At 42.4% G+C, this 23,314-nt stretch overlaps 1 protein-coding gene across 2 annotated transcripts in view; it reads left to right on the top strand.

Moving 5' to 3' along the window:
- The window catches only part of LOC111152576 (synaptic vesicle glycoprotein 2B), a 183,527-nt gene that overhangs the window by 145,638 nt on the left and 14,575 nt on the right, over positions 1-23,314 (top strand). For both annotated transcript variants that reach the window (XM_022511064.1, XM_022511065.1), the window contains exons 7-9: positions 6,021-6,131; positions 6,947-7,035; positions 9,396-9,560. In XM_022511064.1, the coding sequence (XP_022366772.1) occupies positions 6,021-6,131; positions 6,947-7,035; positions 9,396-9,560 (365 nt within the window). The remainder of the gene's footprint in view (positions 1-6,020; positions 6,132-6,946; positions 7,036-9,395; positions 9,561-23,314) is intronic.

The raw sequence follows: 23,314 nt of genomic DNA, 5'->3' as shown, positions 1-23,314 counted from the left end.
ATAGCCATTTTTCTCCTCCACCCTTACCAGCATTGGTGCTTAGCCTGAATTTTGTTTCTTCCTAGTTTAAATAGTGAAAAACTAGTGAGTGGTGATTTCCATGGAGATGTCCTATTAGGTACCAGGATCTGTGCTCCCCCGACCACGCTCTATAGCCAGGGAGGAATGCCTGCCCTGGTGGGTGCCTGTTTTGGATAACTTTCCTTCAGGCTGACTTCAAATCCATTTCCACTAGGAAGCCCTCCTGGGTTAACCTTGACTCTTACTCTGATTCACTGCTTTTGCAGCTTTGGCCTCTGCCATTGACTCTGGACAGCATACTCCTCCTTGTTCACTGCTGCTTAGAAGCCCTGGTTCTTAGGCAGGACCACGTGGCAGGACCACGTAGCTAAGCATCTGCATCCTGGAACCTGACAGTCTGGGCCTAAATCCCAGTTTTGATACTTTCTAGCTATGTGGCCTTGGGCTGGGTACTCCCTTTGCCTCCGTTTCTCTATTGGGAACAGAAGGGTAATAATATCTGCAAGTATGGTTCCAGTAAGGATTCAGTTTTCTGCCTTGAAGCAGGGGCTGCATAGATGTTAACTATCATTCAAAAACATTATGACACAAGGGTGCCTGGGTGGCTCAGTCAGTTAAGCATCTGCCTTTGGTTCAGGTTGTAATCTGAGGGTCCTGGCGTTGAGACCCACATCGGGCTTCCTGCTCAGTGGAGAGTCAGCCTCTCCCTCCCTCTGCTGCTCCCTCTGCTCGTGCTCTCTCTCTGTGTGTGTCAAATAAATACATAAAATCTTCTTTAAAATTACATGACATATTTTTTCTTAAATTAACTCAAGCAAATAAATTTTGTTGCTGTTCAATGGCCTACTTCCCTCAATTCCATGCTCCTAAAAATATCTAAAATATGGGACCAGTGCTTTTATCACAAACATTTATTAAGAAGCATAACTAACGGAAATAGTTGTGATGAAAGATGTTAATGAAGGATGTAGATGGTTCTCCCCAGTCCCCGCTCCCCACTGCTGTCTGTGGTGGGTTATAAGGCCGCAGCTGGACCTAGGTGTGGACACCAGATGTCAGCACGGCTCCCCCGCCCAGGACCTAGGTGTGGACACCAGATGTCAGCACGGCTCCCCCGCCCAGGGCCTGGGTGCACTTGGCTCAGTCTTGCCCCGCCCACCGTCTCGTCAGACTGCTCTCCGAGCTCCTGCTTATTCCCGAGAGACGTCTGCGTGGTCTTCTGTCTCTGCCTCAAGCCTCTGAATCCACATCAGCTGGATTGGATTGTGTGTCACATCAACGTGGTGTGAAACACACACACAGACACAAAGATGCATACACACACACTCACAGACACATACATCATACAGACACACACAGACACATGTATATAGACACACACATGTATATAGACACACACATCACACACACAAACACACATCACACACATACACATGTATAGAGACATACACATGTGCATAGACACACACAACATACAGACACATAGAGACATAAACATACATACAAACACAGACACACGTATACAGACATATACACGTGCATAGACACACACACACACACACACATACAGACATACACACACAGACACATGTAGACAGACACGTGCACAGACACACAGACACACACATCATACCGACACACACATGTATACAGACGTACACATGCACACAGACACAGAGAAACATGAACACATGCATATACACACATATGATACAGACACAAGGAGACAAACACAAACGTACAGACACACACATACAGATACACAGACACGTGTACACAGACCTACACATGTGCACACACACATCATACAGACACATAGAGCCATAAACACACGCAGACACACACATACAGACACATGTATACAGATATACACATGTACACAGACACATCATACAGACACAGACACACATATCATACAGACACACATATCATACACACACAGACACAAAAAGACACATGTATACAGACCTACACATGCACACACAGATACACACACATCATACAGACACATAGACACATAAATGCACACACACAAACACACATATCATACAGACACACAGACATATGTATACAGACATACACATGTGCACAGACACACAGACACATACATCACACAGACACAGACACATGTATACAGACATTCACATGTGCACAGACACACGGAGACATAAACACACACATATGTACATAGACACACACACATCATGCAGACACATAGAGACATAAACACACACATACAGATACACACATCATACATATAGACTGACACATAAACACATATATACACACATATCATATACACAGACAGACACATGTATACAGATATACACATGTGCACAGACACACAGAAACACAGACACACCTCACTCATACCAAGTATTTGCCAGTTTAATAACCTCCATGATAATTCGAGAAACTTTCTCCCTGCCCCATCCTCCCTCTTTTCCTCCTCCTTTTTTGCCTTCCCTTTCTTTCCCCTGTTCTCCCTCTGGAATATGGCAAATTCTCCTTGGCTCACGCAAGGCTCACACACTGGTCCTCCCTGGCATTCCCTGACCCATCAGGCAGTCTGTTAGTGTATTTATTCCAAGCAAACCCACTGCTCTGCTGAGAGAGTCCTGATGGGTGATGGCTCTGCCCCTCATTTGTACGCCTGTCCCTGCCTGCTCAGGAGACTAACCTCTTTCTGGTCTTCGTCTTACCCTGGTGGCCTGTGCAGCATCTCATACCCAGTGGTTTCTGTGACTCTTGCTTCTGGAAGGACCACTTCTAAATCAACCTTGTGAGCTTGCCAGACTGGGAGTCCCTTTTAGAGAAGTGATCCCACATTCACTCCTCACAACGGGTTTATCCTTAAGCAGCCTAATTTTGAAGAATGAGATCTTGGCAAGGAAATCAACAGAGCCTCCAGTTTCCAAAGGCAGAAGCTAAGCCTCTCACTTGAGCACCAGAGCCCCTCCCCTCGGGGATGGCCATGCATCCCCAGGAAGTCAGAGATTCCAGATCCCAGAGCTGGAATGTGAACCGTGGGTGGGCACTCTCTCTTACCCCGCCCTGCGGGCTAGCCGTGCATCCTCACCTCTGCTTTTAGTAGTTTTCAACTCATGCGAAGGAGAATCAGAACGGTTGTGGCTTCGGCATTCCCTGCTGACTTGGTGATCATATTAATTGGGTAGCAGTGGATGACTGGTTGGGCCAGGGGCGAGAAAAGAAAGAAACAACTGGAAAATGTTGGAAGGTTAGAGAGCAGAAGCAATCAGGAGTGAACTCCTTCCTGACGGGGTTAACTGCTTGGCTCCAGAGTGCTCCCCGCAGCAAATAATGCACTTTTTTTTTTTTAAGATTTTAATTATTTATTTGACAGAGAGGTCACCAGTAGGCAGAGAGGCAGGCAGAGAGAGAGGGAAGCAGTCTCCCCACTGAGCAGAGCCCCCGAGGCGGGGCTCGATGATCCCAGGACCCTGAGATCATGACCCGAGCCGAAGGCAGAGGCTTAACCCACTGAGCAACCCAGGAGCCTCAAATAATGCACTTTTGATTGTACTTGGAGATCAACAAAGGCTAGGGTCCTCACCTTCACCTTTGTGCCGCTGGGGTTCAGGACTCCTACCCTGAAATACAGACACCTTGGCATACTGAATATCTTAAGCGAAGGAGTTTGAGAAAGTGTCAGAAGTAGGAAGATCACTCTGACCTTTCCCACTCACCCGTCTTAGGTCATAGATCTCCTGTGTGAAGTGACTGTCCCTGTACCAGGGGGAAAGAAGACGTTCTTATCACCAGAGATCGGGGGAGGGTCAAGGAGGCTGCATCAGCAAACCTTGTTACATCAATTCTTTCTTCCTAGTTACTTCTTCACCATTTACTACCCTAAGCCCACATCCCTTTGTCATGTTAATTCCTCACCAACTCATTGTTTCGTGGCCTCAAAGGTATAAGAGTTTTCTGCTCTGGTCACATCTTCAGGCTTTCATTCTCTTTGGAAGCCTCCCTTGTCTGTGTTAAAATTCGATAAAATGTGTAGGCTTTTCTCCTGTTGATCTGTGTTTGTCAGTTAAATTTTCAGACGCAGCCTGAGATGCTTAGAGGAGCTGGGCAAACTTCTTCCTCCCTCCGAAGCCCTAGGCTTCAGCCATCCCATTGGCTGGCTGCCTCACGGCCTTCTGATCTGCCACCTGGCAGGTGTCCCCAGTAAAACGTTCTGCAGGTCTGGTGTGAACACACACCATATTTTGATATAGACCCCATCAAAAACAGTATCTTAGTTAATTGTAATTTAGAGTAATTTAGCTTGAGGCTAGGCTGTCCATTCACCCACTCCCAAATCCCTAGGGAATAGAACGTTTTTTGTGGTTTTTTTTTTTCCCTAGGAGCGCCAAAAGGAAAAACATTGCACTTGAGTGGATATCTTAATGCTTTTGAATATGATTTTTGACATGCTTCCTGATTTGATGTCATCCTTGCCCTGTGGCCTCTTTTGACTGCAATGAGGGCTCCTGGGCTCTCTGGGGGTATTTGACAGCAGGAAGTCCAGCTCCAACCAAGAGTTCTGTTGCAGAGCCTGTGTGTTCACTCCTCTGCATCCTTGTCAGAGCCCAGACAGAGAGATTTGCGAAGGAAGCACACCTGCGGAGGAGGGTAGGACGGACTTAGGAGGCTCTCAGGATGCTCTCGTACCTCGTTTCAGGAAGAACATGGATGCTTTTATTAGACTCTCAAAGGGGCCACCCAGCCCTCCTCAAAGTTTAAGAATTACTGTTTTTAGGGTTTAGAAGAGCATAGCCATGCCATCCTAGACCTCATGCTCAGAGTTAATGAGTCTGTTGTCCACACCCAAGGGCTGTCTTTTCCCTTGGGCATTGCCAGCCTTATCTGTGTATCTCTTTTTGTTTCCTCCCCTTCCTTCCTTCTCAGATGGCAGAAGAAAACGATGGAGATGCTTGTAGGACTAAAACTTTTTTTCCCTAGACAATAGTTCATTGGAAGGGGTGATGGCAATTCTGATTTTTTTTTTTTGAATGTGCTCCCCCATTTTCCTCTGAATAAGTCTGCAAGCATGGACCTTGCTAACTTGGCTAACCATCTCCTTAACATGATGGTTAGTTATAGAATCCAGTGGTTGCTTTAAACACTAGGTAACTTGACAGTCACGGTCTTGGTGAGTCAGGATTGCAAATTGCAGCTGTCTGCTGACACTGGACAAGTCTTTCTGGGGCCCTTTAGTGGGGGAGCTGAGTTGTAGAACCCTATCCCCACTCCCCATTTCTTTGATTTCCATTAGAAAAGCCAGAGACAGAAAGGAGGACATGATATTCTCCTATTCTCCTATTCTCCTATCTTAAGTAGTAGGGCACCCGGGTGGCTCAGTGGGTAAAGTGGCTGACTCTTGATTTCGACTCAGGTCACAATCTCAGGGTCCTGGGATTGAGCCCTGCTTCAAGCTCCATGCTCAGTGGGGATTCTGTGTGAGCATTCTCTCTCTGCCCTCTCCTTCTGCCCCTCTCCCTGCTTGTGTGCATGCTCTCTCTCCCTCACTCTCTCTCTAAAATATATAAATCTTTGGAAAATGAAATCTTAAGTAGCAACCTCCTCCCCCAAAACACACACACCATTGCTTGCATGGGTTCTAGACTTCAGTGATGTTAATTGTTAATACCTATTAAGGACAGACTTGTGAATTTTAAGGTGGGGTCAGCTCTACTGTGGGCAAATCAGATATACATGGTAATTCAGCATATTATCACTAACGAATATAAATTTCTCAAAAGCATCATCTGGTCAAAAGATGGATTCATCTTGTCTACAGGGGGATATATCTTCCTGAGAAAGATTCCCTAAGAGAGGCCATGTACATCTTTGGTTAAGAATCACAGACTAGAGGATCATCCAAGGCTCCTATAGCCTTTGATATGTGACATAAAATTAGTTACATTAATTAAACACTGAAAAGTCTGATACAGAGTGGGGTTACGATTCTCTAGACAATCTTTGCTTTGCAGGTTTCCCACATCAAAACTCCCAAGCAAATGGATGAATTCATTGAGATCCAAAGTTCAACAGGAACTTGGTACCAGCGCTGGCTGGTCAGGTTCAGCACCACTTTCAAGCAGGTATGGTTGGGAACATGTGGGGGATGAGAGGGAGGACATCTGGAACCCTGTAACTTCGGTGGATGAAGGATAAAGACCATGAACACCCCCATCAACCCAAGGCAGTGTGATGGGGAAGGAAGTGCCCTGCATGGAACGTTTGGGACACAGTTGTGCCTGCTCCTCACCCACCATGTTGCTTGAGCCAATGTCACCATGACTTATCTAAACCTTAGTTTCTTTTCTTTGCTCTTCCTTCCCAAGGCAGAGATTTGGAACACTGGTGAAATGTCTACTGTTAGTAAACACCCTTCTCTCCAGCATCTTCTCTTTACGTAATCTGTAGGAAGAAAGGAATGAGTGAAGGAGATGGCCCTTTGGGGTGTGTTGGTGGCTTTTGAGAAAGTCTCCAGGAAGGGCACGGCCATTTCTCTGGAGAAGGGCCTCCTGTAGCCAACTCAGCTGTCAAGCACCGAGGCAACCGATGAATGGTTGAATGGTTGTTAACTGTTGAGAATATCACCCATTCCCATGGGCAAGGAGCAGAGCTCATTACTCAAGGTTACCCAGTGTCTTGAAATCCCAACTCACTGTGCTTTTGATGATGTATGATTGTGTTCCCAGGGAAGATGCTCCAGGACTGTTATGTTAGAGGCAAAGGCCAAGCAGTAAGAAGAGAAGAGGCTTTGTTATTTGAACAGATTTGCTTTCTCTGGAAGATCATGGTTGTCCATTCTCTCATGGGGTCCTAGGAAATTTATCAGAAAATCCTAGAAATGAGCTCTTTCAAGTCACAAGCCTCTTGATTTAATAACCCTTCTGTGTGTGGGTTACAGGTCTGGGATAATGCCCTCTACTGTGTGATGGGGCCCTACAGGATGAACACGCTGATTCTGGCTGTGGTCTGGTTCACCATGGCTTTAAGGTAAACTCTATCATAACCTCTTTAACTTCCCTAAGCCTCCAGCGCCTCCTCTATAAAGCAAAGATAACAATTAGTTCTAACTCTTAGAATCTAGATGCTTTTGGCTGCAAGTAAAAGACAGCCCACTCTCATGGCTTCTACAACAAGGATGCTTTTTGTCCTTTGTAACAAGAATCCCATAGAGAGGCAATCTTCACGAGTGGTTTCAGTCCCAGGCTCCATCTCCTGGTGGCTGCTAGATGCCTGTGCACTTCTTGGCATCCTGTCAATGTGGGAAAATGTCCTGAGGAGGAAGAGGCTGCCTCTCTCTGAGTTTCTCCTTGTAACAGCAAGGAAGACTTTCTCAGGAGCTCCCCCCGCACAAACCCTGCAGCCTTTCTCTCTACTACCCAGATGTGTGTCACACCCCTAGTGCCAAACTACCTGGTGAAGGGGATGGGATTTCCCAGTGATTGCAGACTAATCAGGGTTTGTGTGTGGGCTAAAGATATTGTTAGCTTTCCTGAGGTTTGATACCCAAACAAAATCTAGTTTCCAAGGAACGAGTAGGGAGCAAGTGCTGAGTGGGCAGCTGTCAGTGGCATTGTGACTATGGGATAAAACAGTGAGACTCTGTGGCACTATGCCCTACGATAAGGAAGATAGAGTGTGATGGGAATGATGATTAGCTGGCTCTTCTCTTAAGTGGTAGAAGAGTCATTTCATGCACCTCCAAATATCATGACCCTCTTTATGCCACTTAAGCCACTGAAAGCATTATGAGACTATATACTGTATAAAGGAAGCGCTTGCATTAATTTCTGCACTTAGTAAGTACTCAATTAATTGCTATTATCAATGAAGAACTGTCAATGAGATTTAAAACTTTCATCTGTGAGCTTGCTTGGTTCACCAACACCTGTGCCCAAAGGAAACAAAATGGGGTCTAATGACCTCTTTGACTCATGGAGGAACATGGGGAGACCTGATTTCTTTCAGTACCTATTCATGGAAACCCAAATGGGTAAAGTGAAGAGGAAGCTGGGCCCTCCTCCCCACCCACTTATTCGAAGTGAGGAGGGAACGTTTCAGAAGCCAAAGATGGTGGACACTAGGATTCAATTCACTGAGAGTTCTAAAATATGTCTTGTTCATATTTACTTATAGCTGATTTAATTTTGTTGACTAGGTAATGCATTTTAAATGTTGAAACAACCAAGAAATACATGTACATAGCTTTCCATAGGGTAGCACCACACTGTCTTCAAACAGGGCCTTATTGCTAGACTTTTGGGAAGTCTTCAGGATTCTATTTTGAACAATGAATAATTGTGTTTGTAAGCAACTTTGTACTTGAGGGAGCTGATCAATGGAATAGGTTTCTAGAAATGGGATTATGGAGTCAAAGGGGGTAAATCCAACAGTGATTTTTTTTTTTTTTTGACAATGCCCTCTCTTCCATGTGGTATTGTACAATTTTTCCTGCAGTGTATGAGAGCATCTGTTCACCTACAACCGAGTAGTTGAGAATGATAATGGTGTGGCTTTAATTTGCATTTTTCCTATTATGAGTGGGACGGAACATCTTTTTTAAATGTTTAGTGGCCAGTTTTTTTTTTTAAAGATTTTATTTATTTATTTGACAGAGAGAGGGATCACAAGTAGGCATAGAGGCAGGCAGAGAGAGAGAGGAAGGGAAGCAGGCTTCCAGCTGAGCAGAGAGCCTGACATGGGGCTCGATCTCAGGACCCTAGGATCATGACCTGAGCCGAGGGAAAGGCTTTAACCCACTGAGCCACCCAAGCACCGCAGTGGCCATTTTTTTGAATTGATGATCCTGAGTTCGGCTGGTATAAAGTCAGATCATCTACAGGTGGAGGTAGTTTTGCTTCTTGCTTTGCAATTTTGTATCCTTGCAATTTTGTATCTCTTTCTCCTGTCTAATTGAGTTAGTTAAGCCCTACGATGTGGTGGTAAAGAGTAGTCCTGATAAGACTAAGTCTGGGTAAGATAAGAGTAGTCTGGGTCTTGTCCCTGACATGAGTGAAGATGCCCCTACTCTCCACATGAAGTGAGCTCTGTATTTTCTTACATGTTAAGGACGTGCCCACCAATTCCCAATCTATTGTTTGTTTTTTTTTTAATCAGGAATGTATTTTTTTTAATCAAATGCCTTTTCAGAGTCTATGGAGATGGTCATGATTTTTTCCCTTAGATCTGTTCGTATGAGGAGTGATAGTATGGCACATAGTAATTGTCTTAATTTCTAATAATAAACCATATTCGTACATTTTAAATGAGCTTGATTTATGTCATGTTTAGACTCTGATCATGAAAGAATTGCCTAATGATGCTCGAATATTCTGTCTTCTCTCTTACAGCTACTACGGACTGACAGTTTGGTTCCCTGATATGATCCGGTATTTTCAAGACGAAGCCTACAAGTCCAAAATGAAGGTGTTTCTCGGCGAGCACGTGTATGGCGCCTCCATCAACTTCACGATGGAGAATCAGATTCACCAACGTGGAAAACTTGTGAATGACAAGTAAGTGAGAGACCATGAGCTTTCCCCAGATCGAGATGGTGGTCTGTGAGGATTGCTCTTGGGAGAGGAGCCACTGGAAAGAGAATTCAATATGGCAGGTGAATGATCTCCAAGGCTCTTGGAATACCTCAGAGACACAATGAGGCCTAGTGGCCTCCAGGCATCCTTAGTCATCTGACTAGAACTTATTCATCCAAGTATAGAGACATTTGACTGAGGAGAGGCAATCAGACCAATTTTCCTGAGGCCTCACACCTTTCATGGAGATGTGCACAGGGCTGTGGCCTCCTACTGCTACCTGCCTAGAAAGAGGGCCCAGAGGGTTGAGAACCCCATACCAATCTACTACCTGGTTTTTGAGCCTTTTCTGTGATCTTAGGAAGCTTCTCTAGAAGCAAATCCAGAGGATAATATGATAATACTTTATGTTACTCTTTGGCCTAATATTACCTCCAAGGGTTGGTCAGCATGGCCCATTGCCATCAAGAGTGTTGTTCCATAGGGGAAAAAATGAGTGGTGTATTTGAAGAGTCCTGCCCACATCTTTGTGGGGCTGCCTCCTCAATCCCTTTTGCTTCTCTTCCTATTCCTAGGACCGATGAGATGGACAGTCAGTCCCCCCACTGGGCTTTAAGAATGCCTCTTTGAGGCTGTGCTCTACAGGACCACCCTGCCCCCCCTGTGGTCAGGACACAGTCAATTAAAGTTGACCCCAGGCCACATTATTCACTAAGCTGAACATTTATCCCCGTTTCCCTTCTTGACTGTACTTAGCAAGTTCATCAAGTCAGCTGCATGGTGACATCAGAAATACCACAGCCCAGACAGTTCAGTATCAATGATACAAACTACCCCATATTTACCACCTCTTTATAAGAATCAACACCACGAATTCTCCCCTGGAGTGCATGGTCTCCCGTGACCCCTGTGCTTACCTACGTGTTTGAGTGAAGTGGCCCAGCCCGTGACTGTCAGCCACATTAGGAGAGGAGCCTATGTCTGGGTGAAGTCCAAGAGGGTAGGAGGATGTCTCTTGCAGGCTAGTCTATATCGCTCGCACAGGCCACACCCGAGCAAACGCTCACTGTTATTTAGGATGAGAAAGTGTGAGAGGAAAGGGGAATATCATTTCTACACATATGAGATCTTTGGGGAGGAAGGTTAGGACAAGCATGAGTGGACAAGGAATTCGGGCTTTCAGATGATATATTTTTAGTGCAAAACCCAGTCACAAACATCTACACAATCACATGCCCACACATACACATAGCCTCTGTGTAGAGACTTTGGTCACCAAACTCTACTGAGAGTGGCCACTCCAGGGATGGCAGCTCGAGCTAGCAGGGGTGGGTGGGGGTCACCCTGGGATTTCTCACTCTCAAAGGAGCTTCTGTTTAAGTGGGGAGATCTTGTGCCGACATTGCAAATGAAGAAATGTTGCCCAAAGAACACTTTGGAAATGTTGAAAATGAAGGGACATTATGGATGGCCAGATTTCACCCATGAAATGACACCATTCTCTGCAGAGATGAATTCAGTAAAAGAGACCTCATTTATGAAGTTTCCAATGTTTGTTGATACTCTTTTGTGGTATTAGTAATAAAGGATCATAGAATGACGTTGATCATGAGGCTCATAATCATAACCATGGCAGCCAACATTATAAAGCATTTTTAGGTGTGAGCGGCTGCTTTAAGCACCCTAATAGACTATGTCATTTAATCCTCACAAAAATGAAGGAGGCCTCCAGGAGGTAAGACATATGTTTTCCTGTTGTACAGGGAGGGAAATAGAAGCTCAGAGAAGCTGAGTAACTTGCCCAAATCACACAGCTAATGTAAATAGAAATGTCTTTCCCAGGGTGCCTGGGTGGCTCAGTGGGTTAAAGCTTCTGCCTTTGGCTCAGGTCATGATCCCAGGGTCCTGGGATCGAGCCCCACATTGGGCTCTCTGCTTAGCAGGGAGCCTGCCTCCCGGCCCCCCTGCCTGCCTCTCTGCCTACTTGTGATCTCTGTCAAATAAATAAATAAAATTAAAAAAAAAAAAAAAAAGAAATGTCTCTCCAAAACATAGACATTCAGACTCCAATCTCATACTTTTAACAACTAGATATTGTCTCACTGAAAACTGTCCCTTCCCACAGAGGCCCTGTGGTACATGGTGTCTTCTGCATTCAGAAGTTCATCACAGGGTGCCTGGGTGGCTCAGTTGGTTAAGCATCTGCCTTCAGCTCAGGTTATGATCCCAGCGTTCTGGGATGAGCCCCTCATCAGGCTCCCTGCTCGGCTAGGAATCTGCTTCTTCCTCTCTCTCCATCCTCCCCCCCTGCTCATGCTCTCTCTCTCAAATAAACAAATAAAATCTTTAAAAAAATCATTTTAAAAGTTCATTGCAATGCCAACGCCCTTATGGTTTGCAACAGGCTGGTTTTGTAGTTCTTAGATTTAGCTACATAAAAAAATGGGAACTTCTGATCCACTCTGTTCTTTTAACCTTTCTCAGCCTCTGGAAGCTTTCATCAAGCTTCTGGGTGGGAGTGAGGAGGAAGCAAGTAGTCTTGAAAATGGTGGTCTCCTGTGGACCCAGGACCTCCCCCCAACCCCTGGGACCGTACAGTTATTGCCAAGGGTCTGGGAATGCACAGGCATGCCAAGGCTTGTCTGAGAGTGGATGTGAACATTCTGTACACACAGATATGCGCCATGTTTCTGTATTTCAAGAGCATGTGGTTGTTTTTGTGTAATTATTCAAATATAAGTTCCTTCAGAAGTTGCAGTGAGTTAATTTTAACTTGTCATTTATGTGGTTTCTTTATTTGTTTTGTTTTGTTTTGTTTTGGAGAGAGGGAGAGCGCAGGGAGAGGGGCAGAGAGAGAATCCTAAGCAGACTCCATGCCTGGCGTGGAGCCGGACTTGGGGCTTGATCTCACAATCCCCAGGTCAGGAGCTGAGCCAAAATCAAGAATCAGATGCTTAACAGACTGAGCCACCCAGGTGCCTCTCACTATTTTTTAACTAATGGGTCTTAAAAGTACAACCACTATCACGTGAAACCCATTACTTAACCCCCAGCAAATTGAATAAAAGGTTGTTTTTCTCCGTGAAAGATTAGGAACCTCAAAACTTAGCTAAGGAATGAAGGAACCTGAGTTTCTTTTCTTGGATCATGCTGCCCCCTGCTGATCATGGGTTAGAAAGCACTTCATCTTCGGAAACCCTAACCCTCCTTGGAGATCTCGTTCACTTCAGCTGGGGTGGCCCATGTCTCCAGATGTGCTCTGTATTCCTCCTCTGATCTTATCCACACTTTGCTAATTTAAAATGTAAATAGAAATTATTTACCTTATTGGCTGTCGCACACGGGGGACAATGACTTTGGTGTAGGTAGGGCTTCAGACTTCTCCCACAGGGTTTGTGAATAGAGGAGAACCTGTTGAAGCCTGAACTGTATCCTGCTGTAAGACACTCCCTTTGGCCCTGAGAAGAAATGAAAGTACACAGATTCGCTTGGGCCTCTTCCCCAGGCACCATCCACAGCCCTCCTGGTGCATCCGATGGGACCAGGTGGCTCTGAGAACTCGTAAGTTTTTGGAAAATGCAAGAAAGACAAGAGAAAAAGTTCATATTCTAAATGCCGAGCCAAAATGTCAGGCCAGGCTTCTCATACTGTTAACTGAAAGCCGGATAGTTGTTGTTGTTTTGTCTGAGAGCATGTGTAAACTAATTAGTTCATTACCCTCTCTGCTTGGGGAGACATTTCTGCTTGGCAAGGCTAACTTCTGTAAGGGTTAGGGCAGGGGAAGAGTATGATACAAGACAATCAGGGGGAAAAAAATAGGACCTGCCTCATGAGTTCTCTTGGAAGGTCAGGGGATTGAACCCTGAAATGAGGGTGATTTAGCAGAAAAGAGAAGAAGGTTGATTTCATGCGTCACACTGAGGCCTCACCCACGCTGTTCAAAGCTCTTTTCAGCGAGGCAGAAATAAGAATTTTTTTCACCTCCCGTGCATCTGTTTCAGGGCAGTGAAGTCCCATGAAGCCACCAGGGGTGGGAAATGTGTAAATGCACCTTCCGGCTTCCAGGCCTGGGGAAGTAGCTTGAGGGGCTGGATTTCAAGCCTCAACGGGTCAGAGACTCGCGAAGCGTCTCTGACTTGCGTAAGTCTCCGGTTCCACATCGGAAAGCCGTCATCTTGGTAGATAACATGCCTCATGCTTCAGAGTTGATCAAATCTCTCATTTAATCTAGGCCCTGCAAAGATATTTGTGGAGACTCTTCCGGGGTATTTTATAACCTCTCTGGCTGCTGAAAATTGGCTTGCTTTCTCCCCATCAAACATTTACTCAGGTTATTGCAAATAAATAGAAATCCTATTCATTGGGGGATGTTTATTCGGTATCTAAGCTATTTCATTAGTCCCAACAGTTCCCCCTTTGTTATTGTGTACGATCTCATCCTCTGCAAATAAACATTGTTTTGTCTTCTTTCTTCTCTCTCTCTCTCTTTTTTATTCCACTGTGAAGTACATCAAATATGCAGAGAATAGAGAATAATGGAAACAATGTGCTTCAGAGCAGCTGGCTTTATAAAATCATAAGCTGTGCTATATTTACTTCAGATTTTAAAATAAACATTACTCGCTCGGTGAGCCTCGATGGGATTCCTCTCCCTCCCAAAGCACAATGACCACCCCATTGTTAATAAACCTGGTGTTTTACACTGATGGATGTTTTTATACTTTTCCCGTGTGTCTATGTTGACAAACATTGTACAGTACTTTTTACATGGTTTGGAGTTTAGATAAATATCATACTATGTTTTATATGTAAATGTATATTATACTATAGATTTTGCAACTTGTTTTTTTTATATAGAATTAGGGGTTTTGGGGGTGCATGGGTAGCTCAGTGGGTTAAGCCTCTGACTTCGGCTCAGGTCATGATCTCAGGATCCTGGGAATAAGCCCCGCATTGGGTTCTCTGCTCAGCAGGGAGCCTGCTTCCCCTTCTCTCTCTGCCTGCCTGTGATCTCTCTCTCTCTCTCTCTCTGTGTCAAATAAATAAATAAAATCTTTTTAGAAAGTAGGGTTTTTAAAAAATATATTTTATTTATTTATTTGAGAGAGAGTGAGAGCGAGGGAGAGCATGAGGGGGGCGGGCGCAGAGGGAGAAGCAGCCTCCCTGCTGAACAGGGAGTCTGACGAGGGGCTCGATCCCAGGACCCCAGGATCATGACCTGAGCTGAAGGCAGATACTTAACTGACTGAGTCACCCAGGTGCTCCTAAAATTAAGGTTTTGAAGACTCTTTGCATTGGTTATCATACTACGTAATTCAATTTGATTAATTTAAATGTCATTATGTGAGTGTTCCCTAATGTGTTTGTCTGTTCTTCTTTTGATGGACATTGAGGTCATTGACAATTTTTGGCTGTTACACGTAATACTGCAATAAGAGTTTTTATGGGGCAATTTGTCTAGCCTGGGAGCTAGAGGTGGAATTGCTGGATGGGAGGATATGAGCGTCTTCAGCTTCTGTGCCACAGTGGTCTCCACGAGCCTTGTACTAACTATGCTTCCCACTGGGCAGGATGAGAGGGCCTGGCTCCCTACAATGGGGCCCATTCTTAGTCTGTGAGATGGAGCAGTGTGACATGGTATCTCTTTGTCCTTTAACTTGTATTTCCCTGATCCCGGTGAGACTGAGTATCTCCTCCTGTGTTTCTTGGCCCTTCCTGTTTCTTCTTCTGGACCTGTTCACGGGCTTTGTTTATCTTATTTATTGGATAATCATTTTCACATTAATTTGCATAATATCTTCATCTGTTTGGGCTGTAACAACAAAATACCCCAGACTGAGAGAAATTTATTTCTCCTAGTTCTAGAGGCTGGAAGTCCAAGATCAAGGCACAGGTAGATTCCAGTCTGGTGAGGACATGCTTCCTGATTCATAGACGGCCATCTCTTGCTCTGTGCTCACATGGAGAAATGACCTTTATGACCTAACTCCTCCCAATGGCCCTACTTCCTAATACGATCACACTGAGGATTAGGTTACAACCTAATGGATTTTGAGGGGGACACAAACTTTCAGTCTGTAGTACACGAGTTCTTTAAACTTCTATGTAAAAGACAAGTGTCCATGATAATGTTTGAAAATCTCCCGTGTTTTTTCTTTTTATCAAAATAAACTTTTAATTTTGGAACAGTTTTAGTTTCACAGAAAAATTGCAAAGATTGTGCAGAGAGCTTCTGGTATAGCCTGCACCTTGTTTGTTCTATTATAACATCTTATATGATGAAGGCACATTGATTACATACTAAACCAATATCAGGACATACCAGGAAAGTCCATATTCCACTTGGATTTCCTTTTTTTTTTTTTTTTAAGATTTTATTTATTTGAGAGAGAGAGAGAGAGAGAGCACAAGCATGGTGGCGGGGCAGAGGGAGAGGGAGAAGCAGACTCCCGGCTGAGCGGAGAACCCCACGCTGGGCTCTATCCCAGGACTCCCCCCTCCCCCACTCAGATTTCCTTTTGCCCACTGTTCTTTCTCTGTCCCAGCATCACACCCAGGCCCCCACATCACATTTTAGCAATCGTGCCTCTTCAGGCTCACCTTGGCTCTCTGACCATTTTGTGGCTCACTTCAGGAACCCTTTCTTGGGCAGGTACTGTATATTTTAAAGCACAGTGTGTTACCTTTCCCTTTCCTTTTCCGGCTCTTATTTAAGAAATCCTTCATGTTTTAGGTCATAAAGTCATCATCTATTTGTTTCTCTTTTTTAAAGCTTCTTTTCGCATTCAAGGCCTTAATTTACCTGGTTGGGGTCTCTGTCTATGGGAGAGGAATTCTTTGATATTGCCCCCCGTGTGAATAACCTACTGTTTCTGCATTTGTAAAATTTCCCATCTTTCCTTGTTGGTATGCAGTCACACTGCTATGGTAAGTCAGGGTTCCTCATATGTATCACCATGTTTCTGGGCTCTCTGTTTGGTTCCATGGTTTTGTTTGTCTCTCCCTTTGCCATACTGACTCCATTGCTGTTAACTTTATTGTTTTGTTGTGTTTCCAGGAGGACTAGGGTCTTCCTCCTCATTCTTAACATTTTTCTTGGCTGGTTTTGCCCCTGTGCTTTTTCAGATGAATTCTAAGATCAAGTTCTAAAATCCTAATAAAAACAGCTGGTAGGGATTTTGATTGGAATGATACAAAATGTCTGGCTTTGTTGGGGAACATCTTTTGAATATAGGGTCTCCCATTTGTTGTGTATTGCATTTCTTCTGTTGAATTAGGCATTCTTTGATGTCCTTCCATAATAGTTTATAACATTCTCTATCAAGTTCCCATCTGGGGGAGTCTGGGTGGCTCAGTCAGTTAAGGGTCCAACTCTTGATTTCAGCTTAGGTCTCCTCTCAGAGTTGTGAGTTCAAGTCTGGAGTTGGGCTACATGTTGGCTGTGGAGCTTACTTTAAAAAAAAATTCAATCTTGTATTTTGTGAGTCTTTTTGCTGATGCCTTATTGCTCCAGTACTGTTGTGGGTGGGACATTCACCTTCTCTTCTTTCTCCTCCTCCTCCCTTCTCCTTTCTTGCTTCTCTCCACTTGTGTTGCTTCCTCTTCCTCCTTTTTCCTTTATACATGGTTTTTTGGGATCTAACAAACACATTGGCCCCACTCTTCATTCATTTTGATAGCTTCTTGGTTAGATTTGCTTGGCTCCTGTATGTGGCGACACACTGACAAAAATTAATGACAGTCTTACCTCCACCTTTCTTACCCCTATAATTGTGTTCTCTTCTCATTGTGTTGCGTTGATTAGGACCTCCAGTTTGGTGATGGATAGGAGCAGTGCTCTAATGGGTATCTTGACATCAGTGGGTGCTTTTGGTGTTTCCCTCCTAAGTATGGCATCTGCTGTATGTTTTTGAATCATGGCCTTTAGAAAGTTAAGGAAATTCTCTTCTCTTTTGGGTATACTGAGATTATTTTTTTTTATCATAAAAGTATATTGAAATTGTCAAATGTTTTTCTGCATCTGTTATGATAACTATGTGGTTTTTTTCTCTGGACCTACTAATGTGATATAGTAAAATAATAGTTTTTCTGGGTTTCAACCATATGTGATTCCCGGGATATATCTTACTAATTCATTGTTATATTTTTCAAGGCAATATATTGACAAATTTGATTTGCTAGTGTATTATGTAAGATTAAGTGAAATTGGTGTATATTTATAATAGTTTTTACAATATTTATTATATATTTACAATATAACAATAAAATATATTTACAATAATACAAATATTCTTTGTTCAAAGTTCAGTTTATCTGATGTTATCAGATAAATACTGAATCTCTAGTATTTTTTGTTTTTTTGTTTTTTGTTTTTTGTTTCTTTTTTAAGATTTTGTTTATTTATTTATTTGACAGAGATCACAAGTACGCAGAGAGGCAGGAAGAGAGAGAGGAGGAAGCAGGCTCCTCACTGAGCAGAGAGCCCCATGCGGGGCTCAATCCCAAGACTCTGGGATCACGACCCGAGCCGAAGGCAGAGGCTTTAACCCACTGAGCCACCCAGGCACCCCATGAATCTCTAGTATTTTTTGGATTGGTGTTTACTATTTCCATTTTTTCTTTTAATTTATTATGTTTTTAGAATTAAGTAGGTTTCTTGTAGATAGCATGTAATTGGGATCTTCTTTTTCTATCGTCTTGCTAGCTATTTTCTGTTTCTTCTATTCTTTTTTTTAAACATTTTTACTGCTTTATTTTAGATTATTTTCATAATTCTATTTTACCTTCACTATTGGCTCATTATTTGCTCATCTTTTAAAAAATTTTAGTGATTGTCTTGAGCTTACAATATACATCTTTAATTAATCAGTCCATCTTCAAATAATATAGTAACTTCACGTGTAGTGTGAGAGCTTTACAGTAGAACACATTCATTTTCTTTCATGTTTTATGCAGTTGTCATGCATTTTATTTTTACATATGCTATAAGAACATAATATATTGTTACTATTTTTGCTTCAGACACTCATTGAGCTTTTAGAGTGATTTAAAAAAGAAAAAAATGTCTTTTAGATATATCTGTAATTTAACTATTTCTAGAGGTCTTCATTTCTCTATGAAGATCCAAGTTTCAAATGTAAATAGAGATTATATTCCTTGTGCTTGAGAAACTTCACTATTTCTTAGTGCAATTATGGTGGCAATAAATTTTGTCAGTGTTTGTCTTTGAAGTATTCTTCATTTTTTGCAGGAAGTTTTTGCTGGCACAGAATTCTGGGTTGGCAGTTTTTTCTTTCAGAAATGTGAATATTTCACCCAAGTGTCTTTAGCTTTCATAATTTCTGATGAGAAGCCTGCTAAATTCTTAAATTTGTTTTTCTCAATGTAATGTGACTTTTCCCTCTTGTTCCCTTCCAAATTTTCCCTTTATATTTGGTATTCAGTTGTTTGAGTATAATGTACTTAGGTGTACCTTCTTCCTCTTCTCCTCTGCTTCTTGAGGTTCTATGAGCTTCTTAGAGTTGTGGTTTGACCTGTTTCATTAATTTAGAAAATGTTGAGCCATTGTCTCTTCAAATATCTATTTTTTAAAAAAAGATTTATTTATTCATTTGAGAGAGAGAGAGTGCACATGTGAACAGGGGGAGGGGCAGAGGGAGAGAGCAAATCTCAAGCAGACTCCGAGCTGAGCACAGAGCCTGATTCAAGCTTGGCTTGACTGCACAACCCTGAGACCAAAAATCAAAGATCAAAATCAAGAGTTGACTGTTTAACCAATGAGCTATGCAGGCACCCCTTCAGATATGTCTTATGCCAAATGTTCTTTGTCTTTTCTTTCTTATATTCCAATCACAATTTTGATTGTCTGATAGTTTCCCAAAGTCTTTGGAGCCTCTTTTCTGGGGTTTCCCTTTTATTTTTCTCCTTATGTTCTCATTTTGGAAACTTCTCTTCTCTAAGCTAAGTAATTTCTTCCTTAAATATGATGATTCTACTGATGAGTCCATCAAAGGTATTCTTAATCTGCTTTACTGCTTTAAGACATTTCTAGTATTTCTTTTTGACTGTTTCCAATAGTTTGCATCTGTGTGCTGGAACTGTCCCTTATGCATGCATGTTATCCAGTTTTGCCATTAAGGCTTTAATATGCTAATGATAGTTATATTAAATTACCGAATAGTTCCAGCAATGATGTAATATCTACTTCTGGTTTTTTTTTTTTAAAGATTTTATTTATTTATTTGACTGAGAGAGACAGTGAGAGAGGGAACACAAGCAGGGGGAGTGGGACAGGGAGAAGCAGACTGCCTGGTGACCTGGGAGCCCGATGTGGGGCTCGATCCCAGGACCCTGGGATCATGACCTGACCTGAAGGCAAATGCTTAATGACTGAGACACCCAGGTGCGCTTCTACTTCTGTTTTTTTAAATATTACTTTGAAATAATATTGTTTCACTCTTGCTTCTTTGTGTGTCTTATAATTTTTGGTTGAAAGTCAGATATGTAGGGTAGTAGAGACCTTTTTAAGAATGAGTACATCTCTTTTGGTAAGTGCTTACAGGGTGTGGGAGTGTTGAGTCAATCTAGTCAGTGTTTGAACTTTTGGGGGGGAGCATAGCTAATATTACTTAGAAATTTGTTGGGACTTCCTTTTTATTGGAGTATAATTTATGACTTTTATATAATAAAATTCACCCTTTTAATAGTATAGTTCTTTGAGTTTGCCAAGGGCATACAGTCATGTAGCCACCAAAATCCAGATACCATTACTCCCCAGATTTCCTCACGCCACTTTGTGGTCAGTCCTTACTCCACCCCCAGTCCCTGGCAACCAATGCTCTTCTCCCTGTGGCATAAATAGTACCCTGTAATATGAAGCTTTTTAATCCCATTTTTTCCACTTAGCATTATGTACTTAGATCTATCCATGTTTTTGCACATTTAACAGTTTACTTTATGGCAGAATACTCTTCCAGGGTATAAATGTAGTAATGCATTTTTATCCACTTACTAGTTGAAGGAAGGATTTTAGCATCTTTAAATTAATGTCTCATCTAGGATGTTCACAACCATATTTGTATATTAAGTTGTTCTATTTTTTCCTCTTGTAAATTAATAATTGCTTTTCTCTTTATTATATTTCTCTTATACTCGATTCTATTTTTATAATTCTGCTTAAGATTTTATTCCCAAAGGCTGTACATGGGCTGGGATCTTTGTAATACAGACTGGATGCAATCTTGTGATTTCAGCACTTGGGTAGCTTGGAGTGTAAAAGAAAAGGAAGGAAGGAGGTTGGGCTTACTGGCAGATTCACTGAGGCATGAGTGTGTAGGTTCTTAGAGAGTCTGTTGGATTGACTTTGGTACCAGTATGTCCATGAATACTTCTTATTCTTCTTGAAATAAAATTTTTCATCATTTGGAGGGGCACCTGGGTGGCTCAGTGGGTTAAGCCTCTGCCTTCGGCTCAGGTCATGATCTCAGGGTCCTGGGATCAAACCCCGCATCAGGCTCTCTGCTCAGCACAGAGCCTGCTTCCCCCCCTCTCTCTGTCTGCCTCTCTGCCTACTTGTGATCTCTCTCTCTGTTAAATAAATAAATAAAATTTTAAAAAAAAGAACATACCTCCATCTTGATAATTATCACACTAAATTTTAATGATCAGTTTTCTTATTTATCTTTCACTAGACTGAGCTTCTTGAGGTTGCCATCAAGTAAAACACAGTGACCAAACAGATAAAATTTTTGGCATAGTTTACCATTTGGTGGACTAACCATTGGGACTAAGGGTAACTGACATAAAATGTTTGTGTAATAATCCTGCCATAGATTCTGCATTGCCAATGGCTCCTGTTTTCTTACAGGACAAGTTCCATAACACACTTGCTCTAATTTTTCTTGCAGCCTTTGAACTCTCCTGAATGAAGAAGCTCAGACCAGTTCAGTATATAAATTAGAGATAGGGGATGGTTTATATAAAGATTCATAAAATACGCCTTGGTCCTTTCTCCTTTTATCTCTTTCTTTATAACTTTGGCTTTTTATAACTCACTTGGAGATACATTTTAAGGTCTGCTTACGTCAGGCCTTTTATGATTTATGGCTCTGCTCCCTCACCTACCCCTGGCAGAACATTAAAATATATCTGAGGGCCACATCAGCAACCTATTGCTATATTAAAGAGAAGGATATATTTAAAGAGGCAAAACCCAAGACAGCCTCCAGGAATAGCTTTCCTGAGTAAACATACCCAGCATACAAATTACATTAATTTTGAAATCAAAGACATCTTCCTGTAGCACAAGTCTTAGCAATATCCATGGAAATCTGAAGAGTGCAGTGATAGCCTTTGGAGGCCCCTGTTTATAAGTCTGTAGCAAATCTGACCCTATGAAAAATTCTGTAAAATAATTTGGCTTCTCTAGACCAATGACCCTCACATTTTTGAAATAATCTGGCATCTGCCTCTGGTGGTTCTGGTTCAAGGGGTCTAGGAATATAGGAAACTTCATCTTTCATAACAACCTTTGGTTTTATTCTGATGCAAGTGTTCTTGGGACTTCTCTTTGAGAAGCACTTGATTAGGTGTTCTTACTGGGTGGGGGTGTCTTTTTGCAGAAGCTCATGACAGGTGACTCTAGAGTAGGGTTGTTAGCAGAATACAGTATAGCATGAAGGGAAAGGAGACCTAGTCATCATCTGTGGTCATGGACTGAATCAGGTGGTGGCTCTGAAGAGGACAATGACCCTCAGCAGCCTGTACCACCTATATCAAGGTGATTCCCACTGAATTGTTGTCTGTTGGCTTGTTGGTTTTTTCCCGCTCCCCCAATTAGATTTAAGGGCAGGGACCATGTCTTTCCTCTCTGTATGCGTAGTCCCTAATACCATTTACCTAAGTTTTGCTGAAGACTGAGTATATAAATAAATGAATAGACAAATGAATGAGTTATAATTCTTCACAAATGGAAACAGGTCCAAGGCTTCTAGCTTAAAAGTTTGGCCGAGCTTGGGAAAGGTCCCACAGAGGATGATGTTAATGTAGGTCAGTATATGGTTTTGAATGTAATATTGTTTTTTCCTATTACGTTCATGTAGGAGTTGGAGCAGACCAGTGGCTCCCAAATGTGCCTGCACCTCATAGTCACTAGGTGCTTCCATCCTCATTTTGTTTTTCGTGAAAAAGTAATATGTATGCTTGGTATAAAGGGAAAATGAAGCTTATCCCATTGAGCCTTCCCAGGGCCACACATCTACCAGTTTTTTGTGTACTCTTGGGTATATTCTATTCATTTGGAGGCATATGGTACATATACTTTTTTACATGAATGGGCACAGCTTGCATTTTATTTTTTTTCAGTTAACAATATACCTTGAAGATTCTTCCATATTAAGGCATTTACCTAAAAACTGTAACAGCCACATGGTATTTCACCATGTGGGCATCTCCCTGTCTGTCTACCTACCCACCCATCATCTGTCTAGTGATCAATTCTATTATAAGAAATGTTGCATCGAGCATCTGTGAATGTATTTCTTTGAATGCATGAGCAAGTATAGATAGGGTCAGGTCTTAGAGGTGGTATTTCTAGGTCAATGCCATTATGCACTCAAAATTTTGCAAAAGTGTTCTCCAAAGAGGCTTCACCAATAATACTCTACCCTCTGTGTGAATGAAAGTGCTTATTGCTCCAAATCTTTATTGGGTAAGTTTTTTTTTTTTTTAAGATTTTA

Source organism: Enhydra lutris, unplaced genomic scaffold (assembly GCF_002288905.1).
Source record: "Enhydra lutris kenyoni isolate GAN:26980312 unplaced genomic scaffold, ASM228890v2 scaffoldscaffold29, whole genome shotgun sequence".
Classification (NCBI taxonomy): domain Eukaryota; kingdom Metazoa; phylum Chordata; class Mammalia; order Carnivora; family Mustelidae; genus Enhydra; species Enhydra lutris.
This window is presented reverse-complemented; position numbering and strand designations above follow the sequence as displayed.